Source organism: Capsicum annuum, chromosome 1 (genome assembly GCF_002878395.1).
Source record: "Capsicum annuum cultivar UCD-10X-F1 chromosome 1, UCD10Xv1.1, whole genome shotgun sequence".
Taxonomy (NCBI): Eukaryota; Viridiplantae; Streptophyta; class Magnoliopsida; order Solanales; family Solanaceae; genus Capsicum; species Capsicum annuum.
This window is the reverse complement of record NC_061111.1, coordinates 238,861,646-238,872,511: the sequence shown is the minus strand read 5'-3', so window position 1 is coordinate 238,872,511 and position 10,866 is coordinate 238,861,646. Positions and strand designations below refer to the sequence as shown.

General features: G+C 34.2%; 1 protein-coding gene across 3 annotated transcripts; it reads left to right on the top strand.

Moving 5' to 3' along the window:
• Positions 1 to 4,990: 4,990 nt before the first annotated feature.
• On the top strand, positions 4,991 to 8,898 carry LOC107848072 (serine carboxypeptidase-like 17). 3 transcript variants are annotated; one of them, XM_016692748.2, is made up of 14 exons: positions 4,991 to 5,354; positions 5,683 to 5,828; positions 6,336 to 6,412; positions 6,500 to 6,622; positions 6,936 to 7,038; positions 7,127 to 7,164; positions 7,314 to 7,412; positions 7,491 to 7,577; positions 7,671 to 7,811; positions 7,921 to 7,992; positions 8,138 to 8,253; positions 8,367 to 8,480; positions 8,589 to 8,634; positions 8,734 to 8,898. In XM_016692748.2, exons 1-14 carry the CDS (start codon positions 5,185 to 5,187, stop codon positions 8,815 to 8,817), a joined length of 1,416 nt encoding a protein of 471 aa, XP_016548234.2. In that variant the 5' UTR covers positions 4,991 to 5,184; the 3' UTR covers positions 8,818 to 8,898. The 3 variants fall into 3 exon arrangements, with proteins under 3 accessions (XP_016548234.2, XP_047256635.1, XP_047256639.1); XM_047400679.1 differs by having other exon boundaries at positions 5,069 to 5,354; positions 8,741 to 8,898; XM_047400683.1 differs by having other exon boundaries at positions 5,124 to 5,354; positions 8,138 to 8,238.
• Positions 8,899 to 10,866: the final 1,968 nt, after the last annotated feature.

Here is a 10,866-nt window from a genome sequence, read left to right as displayed (position 1 = left end):
AATTGAAATCATCTAAATTTTTTGGATTTCTCTTCACACGAGTGCTCTGCCTAGCTTGCCCAATTGGTTTAGCCATGTTGGTCTCCACCTCAGCATTTTCATTCATAACAATACTTTCGTCCTCAATGAAAACCTTGTCCACAAGGTTCAAAACAGGAGGACTACAGTTGGATAAGTTCAAAGGAGTAATTTGTTACGTTGGTTTGCCTACACGTCTGAGTACTGAAATATGAAAAATAGAGTGAATCCGGGCAACCTCTAGTAATTCCAACTTGTAAGCTACCTCCTTAACTCATTTAAGAATCTGGAAAGGACCATAGAATCGTCTGTACAACTTGTGAGAAGGTAGTTCCCTAATAGAAGTCTGATAAAGAGGTTTCAATTTGACATAGAACCAATCGTCAATTGAAAAAGTGATCTCCCTGCGATAGGTATCAGCTAACTTCTTCATGCGAGCTTTAGCTTTGCTAAGATTCTACTTGAGAAAAATCAGAACCTTATCATGCTGGACCAAATAAGCTTTGAGCAGGTCACTGGAAGTATTTCCCATGATGTAACGTGAAACAATAGGTGGTTCACACCTATACAAGGTTTGAAAGGGGGTCATGCCAGCGGAAGACCGGTAAAAGGTGTTGTACCAATACTCTGCCCATAGTAGCATCGCAACCCATTCAGTAGGGATATCAACAACAAAACATCATAAATATTGCTCAACACACTTATTAAGAGCATCAGATTGCCCATCCGTTTAAGGATGATAGGCAGTACTTATAGCAAGTGAAGTTTTCTGCAACCTATTGATTTCCTTCCAAAAAAAATGTAAAAATCAAGGGTCTTTATTAGTGATGATACTGTGAGGGGACCATGAAGACGAATAATTTGAGTAACAAAAGCTTCTGTGACTGTATGAGTGGTAAAACCCAAAGGCAATGGAACAAAGTATCCATACTTAGACAAACGATCCACAACTGTCATAATAGTGGATTCCCCTTTTGAACTGACAAACAGGTAATAAAATCCATGGCAATGTCCTCAAATACCAAATTAGGAATAGAAAGGGGCTATAAGAGGCCTGCAAGAAGCTCATGAGAGCTTTTCATCTGCTGGCAAACTTGGCAAGAAGCCACATAAGTGTGAACATCATTGAGCATATATTTCCAAAAGATATTTGACGCTAAACAATAGTAGGTATGAGATATTCCATCATGTCCACCAATGGCAGTAGAATGAAACTCATATAACAAGCATTGGCGTAAAGGCAAATCATCCAGAATAACCAATTTTTCATAGTAAAAAAGAAGTCCTTCGCAAAAAATATTACCAGCTGAATCAGAGGATTGCATAGTGAAGGCTTGTTGATTGGCTAAGAGATCAGGATAGAAGCGATTCAAAGATTTCAATTCATGTTCAAAAACAAAAGTTTGGACTGACAAGGCCAAGAGAATGGCATCTGGTTATCGAGATAAAGCATCAGCATCCTATTTTTCCATTCTAGGTTTATATAGAATGAGAAAATCATAGCCTACTAGCTTGGTAAGCCACTTTTGCTGCTTCAGAGTTGGATAATCGAATTAGTCAAATTCTTGAGTGATTGTTGGTCCGTGAGAATGGCAAATTGCCATCCCAAAAGGTACTGTCTTCATTTGCCTACTGCCTAAGTAATAGCAAATATTTTGCGATGATACGTGGATGCTCACTGCATTCTAGAGCTTAATTTTTGACTAAAGTATGCAATGGGATGACCCCATTAGGACAATACAACCCCTATGCCTTGCCCTAAAGAATCGGTTTCCCCCTAAAACTCTTGAGTAAAATCCGGAAGGGTCAAGACAGGTGTACTACTCAATTTCTTCTTAAGTGCGTCAAAAGTTTCCTGAGTGATCTCTTACAATAGAACAACTTCTTTCGGAGCAAATTAGTCAAAGGCCCTGCCAAACTAGCGTAGTGATGAATGAAACATCGATAGTAACCTGTTAGTCCTAAAAAAACTCATACACCAGTCATTGACTTAGGGACTGACCACTTTTGGATGGCAGTAATTTTATCGGGACCAGCAACAAGTCCTTTTCTAGAGATCACATGACCCAAATAGTCAATGGTTGTTTAGCCACACAAATATTTAGATCTCTTGGCTACCAATTTGTGAGAGTGAAGAAGCTCTAGGAAAGTGGTGATATGCTCTAAGTGGGACTCCCATTAGGCATTGTAAATGAGGATGTCGTCAAAGAATACCAACATAAAACACTGAAAAAAAGGCCAAAATACCTTATTCATAGTAGCTTGGAAAGTAGAGTGTGCATTGGATAACTCAAGGGGCATTACCAAAAACTCATAGTACCCCTCATGAGTTCGGAATGCATTTTTGCTAATGTCTTCAGGCCTGATGCAAATCTGATGATATCCGGATAATAAGACAAGTTTTGAAAAAAAAATTGCACCATAAAGCTCATCAAATTACTCATCAATGGTGGGAATAGGAAAATGGTCCTATGTAGTAATAGAATTCAGAGCTCGATAGTTTACACAAAAATGCCACGCACCATCCTTCTTTCGAACAAGAAGCATATGTGATGAGAAAGGATTGGTACTTTCTTGAATGACCCCTTCTTTGAGCATCTTTGCAATAAGCTGCACCATAGTTTGCTTCTAAAAATAGGGATAGTGGTATGGTTTGACATTAACAGGACCAGCCCAGGTGTTAAATGAATAACATGATCTTGATATCTCACAAGTGGTAAGCCATGATGCTTTTTGAAAACATCAGCAAAGGAGTTCAGTATAGGGGTTAATTGGGGAGACTTATCAATCAACTTCCCATCATTACCTACCGTCAAATAATAAAGAGATGCAATGGTATCCGCGGTGGCCAAGCACCGCAAAATATGCAGTTGTACGAGTTGCAGCTTAGTTGGGAAGTCCCCTACCCAACGAATAGGGGAACCCTTCAATGAAAATTCAAAGAAACGGGCTAATTGCTAACCAAAGGACACCTAAAACCACGTCCACTTCGTAGAGGGATAAAACATATAGGTCCATAGAAAAATCACACCCCTGAATATGCATAGAAACTCCATGCACAATCCCATCACAATGAAGACGTTGGCCACTGCCAACCACCACTCTAAAACTTAGAATTTGTTCGACCACCAAGTGCAAGTATTTGGCTGCTCTGGCTTGTATAAAATTATGAGTACTTCCCCATCCATAAAAATTTATATTTGGAAACCATTAATAACACTAGTAAAATGCAAAGTAGTCGGTAAATCGCCACCCGATAAAGCTTGATAAGAAATAAAGGAATGGTCTTGTACCTCCATAAGTTGCAAATCCTCAGCCAAAACTACATCAGACTAATAATTCTGTCTATTCTGATGAAAACTCTGAATCCTCAGTAAGCAACAATAATTAGGGTAGCGCCTTACACTTGTGCGAAAGAGAGAATTTCTTATCATAGTTGTAGCATAAGCCTTTCTCATCACGGCTTTGTAACTCAAAAGGGGAAGGCGTTTGAAGGATATGCAGTTGGAAGGCGCAAGTGGCGGAGCAGTAGGGACTAATACCAATAAAAAATGCTTCAAGGTATGGTTCATTGGGGTAGGGCTGGGTAAAATAGGATTTGATTTTGCAAAAGTAGGTCGGAGCAATCCTTTTCCAAAAAATATCCATTATTCATGCATATGGGCCAGAGACATTGCCCGTTCCCATTTAGTAGGCTCATGGGCTACTACTGCAGACTTAATTTCGGGTAAGAGCCCAAAAATCCAAAAATGAACTAACCAGTGCTCAGCGATGGGAGCAATCTCATTGAGGAGAGCTTCAAATCTGCTTTGGTATTTCTGCTTTATCTTGGCAAGACGACCCTCTGGGCTTCCAACTCCCGTTTTCAAAATCATTGAATCAGTTTCTCAACAAAGTGATCCCAAGCAATCAACTATTTATTGCAATACAACCAATGACCCCACTCAAAAGCATCATCGTTGAGATAGAAAAAAACAAGTGACAATTTATGGTTATCGGCAATATGATAAAATTCAAAGTACCTTTCCACCTGGAAGATTCAAACTTATGGATTCATGCCATAAAACCCAATTAGATCGTACCTGGTTTATGGCAAAGTGTTGGGGAAACTGGCGGTAGTTTAGGGTGGTTCAACCATGGTTTCGGCTCACGATAATGATCTGGGTCAACTGCAGGGATAGGAGTAGGTTGAACCAAAGAAGCCATGGACACCACCAACTATTGTATAAAGGATCGCAAATCCGCAATTTCTCGAGCAACTGATATATCGTCTGTACCCTTCAAGTGTTGAGTCCGCCATTAGACACTTTAGGATGAAAGCACCAATGTAACAATTAGTACCTCAAATACGCTACTATTACTTAAAAATGAGATTGAATTACAACTGACTCTATATTAGAGAATGTAATAAAGGAACAACCATACAAGACTGAAATATAAAGGATAGAGAAGAAGTGGGGATGAAAAGCTCAAATTTCTTAGAATTGGGGATGAGCGACTTAGAGAATTTTGAATAACAAAACAACCTACTTTTTGCTACTACTACCACCTCCTTAATAACAAACTTCTGTAGCTCACATGCTCTCAGATTCTTTCACATATGTCACCGACTCTTTAATTGAAATCAACTAATTTTTTTGGCCTTCTCATCACATAAGTACTCTGCCTAGCTGGCACAATTGGTTTAGCCATGTTGGTCTCCACCTCGGCATTTTCATTAATAACATGTTGATAAGTAGGCACTTTAATTTGTATAAAGTTGAATAAGTAGACACACACGTCCTATGCGGCATAATACATGTAGGACAAGAATTGGCCACTTAGGAAGTCACATATGACATATGTGTCTATTGGTTCAACTTTATACAAGTTTAAGTGCCAACTTGCACTAATCTAAAGTTGGAGGTCATAGATGTGATATGTGGCGAAGTTAAATGGCATGTTTATGTATTGTGCCTTTAGAAAAACTTTCAACTGAAAGTGTTTTTTCCTAAATTAACCTCAATGATACTTTGAAACTCTAAATTTGAGTAAGGATATTATGAAAGAAAAATAATCAACTCTCTTAACATGCTAAAATGGATAAGTAAAATGAAACGTCGTCTTTTCATACGGGTATAAAGTAAAATAAAACGGAGTAATGCTTGTCTCTCTCTCTATATATGTATGACAAACTTAGCTTTAAGAGAACTTTGTTGTATAAAAACTATGGCAAAAACAAAGCTATGCTACAATTTGTTTTTACTTCTTCTTGTTGCAGGGCATGCAACAGTTGGTACAACAGTGAAGTTTCTTCCAGGATTTCAAGGGCCCCTTCCTTTTGAACTTGAAACAGGGTGAGAAATTAAACTGGAAATAAGTCGATTTGTCTCCTTAATATGTTTGTTGATTTTTTATTTTTTATTTTTATTTTTTTTTTTGTACATCGAAAAATACTGAAAAAAAATTTGATCTTTCGTAAGTGTCGTGGCCATGCTAGGAAGAGTCATAGCTATGCTCTTCATTTGCCAGGAAGTCTGGTACATTAGTGTCTTGCCCTCCAGATATGTTTGTTGCTTCTTGTGGGAATTTTATGAACATATTATTATGGTCTTAATTTTTGAAGTGAATTAACTAAATTTGTATAAAAATGGATTTTTTTTTGTTGGTGGTTCCAACTTCCAGGTATGTTGGAGTTGGTGATTCAGAAGATGTGCAATTATTCTATTATTTTATAAAGTCGGAGTCAAATCCAGAATCAGACCCTCTAATGCTTTGGATCACTGGAGGCCCTGGTTGCTCTGCTTTATCTGGCCTTGTCTATGAGATTGGTACGTTATTCTAGTTTAAGTTCTATGAACTGACATAGAAATAATCTTTTATTGGATTGATCTATAAGATAAACGTTTATTGGTAACCTAGTAAAAATTGTCATACTACTATGCATGACATGTTAAATTATGGGTGGGATCATTGGCAATTTAGACTAGAACACCTCAAATAAAAGTAGTACTCCCTCCATTTTGTTTTAATTTGTTTGTCTAGTTTTTACTTGTTTAAGAAAATAAAATGATTTTTGAATCTTGTGGTCTTAAACTTAGAAATATGTCGAACAGAACAAAATTGTCTTTTAATATTTTGGTCTCAAACATATCAAGCGAAAAGTTAGAATTAGAAAGTTTTCAGAAAAGGAACGAAAGGTTCTTTTTAAACGGAATAAAAGGCAAGTAAGACAAACCAATTGAAACAGAGGGAGTGGTTGATTTGAATCATAAAAGTTTCTGGCTTTTTACAAGTTATTGAGATATTTTCTGAAGTTTTAAACTATGAATATGAAGGACCAATAACTTTTGAGCCAGTGGAATACAATGGGAGTTTACCTACAATGATTCTGAATCCTTATTCATGGACAAAGGTGAGAGTATTTGATTATAAGCTTTTGTACGGTACATAAAGTTTGTGTACAATTTAAAAATCTTAAAACTTGTCATGAAATTTTTAGACGGCGAGCATTATTTTCTTAGACTTTCCAGTGGGCACTGGATTTTCCTACGCGACAACTCCATCAGCTCTTCAATCATCTGATTTACAAGCAAGTGAGCATGTATATCAGTTCCTTCACAAGGTAATTAGATTCATCATTATTTGTGACTTCTCGTCAGCATAGAAGGTCTAAGGCCTCAGATAGCGTACTTTGATTCTTCTTTTATCAAATGCTGACAATGTAGTTCTTGGAATACGTCGAAAAATGTTTGTATATATATATAAATTGCAACTAATTCTGGATGTTGGTTCTGTATCAACTGTCAATTATCACATTTCAGTTAGTTTCTCCGTCTTTGCGTCTGATCTTCAAAAGGAAAGAATTATATTAACTACCCTGCTGTTTTATGAGTATTTAGTTGGTTGAATAATTCTTTTCAGAATGTTTTTTGCAGTGGTTCGTCGATCACCCAGAATTCTTAAGGAATCCATTTTATGTTGGGGGAGACTCGTACTCGGGGATGGTTGTTCCAATTATTACTCAAATTATAGGAATTAGTAAGACTATATATGCAATCGAACAATTACAGTTACTTTACTGATTTAGTGCTATGTTCTAACATTTTATGGCTTTGTGATATTGCAGAGAATGAAATGGAAACCAAACCATTTATCAATCTTAAGGTTTGGCATTTTTCTTATAAATTTGTTTCACCTAGTGATAAACTGATCATCCATCATGTATATACCAACTCGTAGTGAAATTGTTGCAAATATTTATTTTGCAACAAACATTCTTTGCACCAAATAGTGAACTTTTTGAATTGCTTCAGGGATACTTACTCGGAAATCCATCGACTTTTAAAGGTGAAGACAATTATAAAATTCTGTTTGCTTATGGAATGGGGCTTATTTCTGATGAACTCTATGAGGTTGGTTTTTCTTTGGTGTTATATTTGTACACTGTCATTAACATTACTTACACTTACTTGCTTACTTTTCTGAAACAGTCCTTGAAGACCAACTGTAAAGGAGAATACCTTAATATAAATCCAACCAATATACTGTGCTTGCAAGATGTTCAGACTTTCAAAGAGGTGGGATTCTATTTGCACTAAAATTATATATCATATGCTTGTTTTATTTGGCATTAAATAGGTGTTCATTAAAAATACTGACCTTGTATGCAGCTTCTTAAAGGAATAAATAATCCCCATATTTTGGAACCCAAATGTGAGTTTTTTTCACCAAGGCCACACTTACTGTTTGGCCAAAGGAGATCTCTTCATGAACTTAGAAATCCTCAACAACTTCCTGCACTGAAATGTCGCGTGAGTATTCGTCGTTTTATCTTCAAAGATAATCTAGAGATTACAAAGTAATTCCATTCTCTATGTTAAATTAAATTGCTTACAAGAATTTACAACGCAATTGCTTTAGACGGATTGGTACAAACTTTCTTATCATTGGGCTGATGATGGTCAAGTTAGAGACGCCCTCAGCATTCGGAAGGTATGCTAATGGACATTACACATCATTAAATAAATATAAGTTTAATTTGTGATAGCATCCAATAGATTCACTAGTTATTTCCTTATTGTCAATGCTTAGAAATTAACTAAGACAAACAGATAATCAAATACTCTTTTGGTCATAGGGGACTATTGGAAAATGGGACAGATGTGCAACTTTGCAATACCAAAAGACGGTCATTAATAGCATACCATATCATGAAAACCTCAGCAGCAAAGGTTACAGGTCTCTTATATACAGGTTGAGTATAAATATTTATTCTGTTTACAGCATTGGAATAACTAAAAGCAGAAATAATTAAAGTTTATCGTAGTGTAACTAACAAGTTCTCTATGTTTTATCGAATTGAGCAGTGGAGATCATGACATGGGTGTTACCTTCCAATCAACTCAAGCATGGATAAAATCTCTAAACTACTCCGTTCTTGATGATTGGCGTACTTGGACCGTTGACAATCAAGTTGCCGGGTTAGTACATTCTGGATGCTTAAAAAAGTGTATTATGTACATTATTCATAAACTCTGTCAGTGTACTGATGTTAAACTCTTTTCTTTTTTTCGTCTGGACGATTTCAGTTACACGAGAAGTTACTCAAATCAAATGACTTTTGCCACTGTGAAGGCAAGAAAACCTCCTATCAAACTAGTCACTCAGTCGTGCAAAAAATTTGTCAAAACAGTTGGTGTTAAAATTGCTTTATTTATCTATTTTTGTTTTCAGGGAGCAGGGCATACTGCACCAGAGTATAAGCCTCGTGAATGTCTGGCCATGCTCAAAAGGTGGATGTCTTACAAACCCTTGTAATTGAAAAATGTATCATAAGATATTTATATAAGAAACGAAAATTAATCACCACATTTATTAATATGATATATCTTTGGTCCATTGATATAGTCTTATTATTTTAAGTTAGAAGAGGGCTTGAGTTCAATACAACTCAATACTACTTAAGCAAAAGTGAGCGCTGATCCATTGCACCAAGAGGGATTTTTTGTCAATGAGAGTCATTTTTTTCTATATATCACTTCACGTGTAGCGTCCGGAATCAAAAATAGGCCATGAAATTAAAAAAAAGTATCAAATTATGTCATGTATATAAAATGTGACGAAAAAATGCTTCAAGTGAGTTATATCAATTCTTTTTAACTGTAGTTGGCTAACGGCGTTAGATTTTTTAAAAAGTACATAACTCACTTAATGCATTTTATTTCTACATAACTCACTAAAGGTTATATCTCTTTTTGGTTTATACCTAGTTATACTTTTTGGTTTTAAACATAACTCACTTTTTAAGTGAGTTATATTTATTTTTATAATTTATGTGAATTTTTATTAAACTTACATATTATGTGAGCAATCAATTTATCTTTTAAATTTTTATATAAAAAAAAAAAACTGATATATTTACTTATTTTTAAATCTATTTTAATTTTGTAACGCTCACTAATTATGTGATTTTATAAAGCTCAGTAATTATTTTGATATAGCAATCAATTATCGTTAGTTATTACGCAAAAGAACCTTGCTCACTTATTATTAAACAATGTATATATAGCGTCAACATATACAGTTACCAAAAATGTGAAATGTAACAAGTTTCATATATTAGAACAAAATACTTTAAAAATCATGGTAAAGATTATACGATCAAAGAAAATGAAAACAAACTCAACTCCCTAGTCCATACAATTTTGTGACTAATATTACTCCTAAATTGGGCGTAAATACGAGTTACCACTGAATGTTGTCGCTACTCATTATGACTAATATTACTTATTTTATATTTGCATAGCTCACATAATTAATAAGCATATATATATATATATATATATATATATATATATATATATATATATATGTATAAAGCTTATTAATTGTGTGAATGTGTGAGTTTTATAAAATTAAGAAGGATAACTCATTTTTTTTTGTGAATTTTACACTTTTTCTAATAGTACTTTTTCTGACTCACTGACAATTTTTATGGACATGTCAACTTTGCATGATATATTTTAAAAGTAGATGTAACAACTTTCTCTATGTGTTTTAAAAAAAAAATTAGTTGTATAATCGATAACAATTAATGAGCATATACTCCATTCTTACGTCTAGTTTTATAGTATATAATTTGTTTTGTATAACTCATATATTTTTAGCATCATATTCATATCTTACATCACTAATAAAGTTATGCACTTATCTCACATATTTTAAGAGTTATATTCAATGGATAACTCACTTTTTTTACTTATTTTATATTTGAATAACTCATATAATCAGTGAGTTTTACTCCCTTCATTTCATATTAGTTGACCTACTTCTTCTTAAAATTTTTGTTTCAATTTAGTTGTCTCTTTTATAAATCAAGAGAATATAATTATATTCTTCCGATACTACCCCTATCATTAATGGCTAAATTAAGTGTATAAACTTAAATTTATATTTTCAAAGCATAATTAATAAGACTAATTCGGTAAATGGATAACCCCTAATAAATTTTTTCTTAATGAGTGTGTCAAGTACACAAGGGCCAATTTATATGAAATAAAGGGACTATATGATAAAACTAGAGGCATATATAATTTTATAAGATAAAAATATATCTAAAACAACAATTACCGGGCTTTATGAAATCACATAATTAGCTTTACAAAATCAAAATGGATTTTTTATAAAAATAAATATATCAATTTTTTTAAAAAAAAAAAATTTAAAAGATAAATTGATTGCTCACATAATATGTAAGTTTTATAAAAATTTACATAAATTATAAAAGTAAATATAACTCACTTAAGAAGTGAGTTATACATAAAGTGAGTTATACATAAAGTGAGTTATGTATAAACAAAAAGGCAT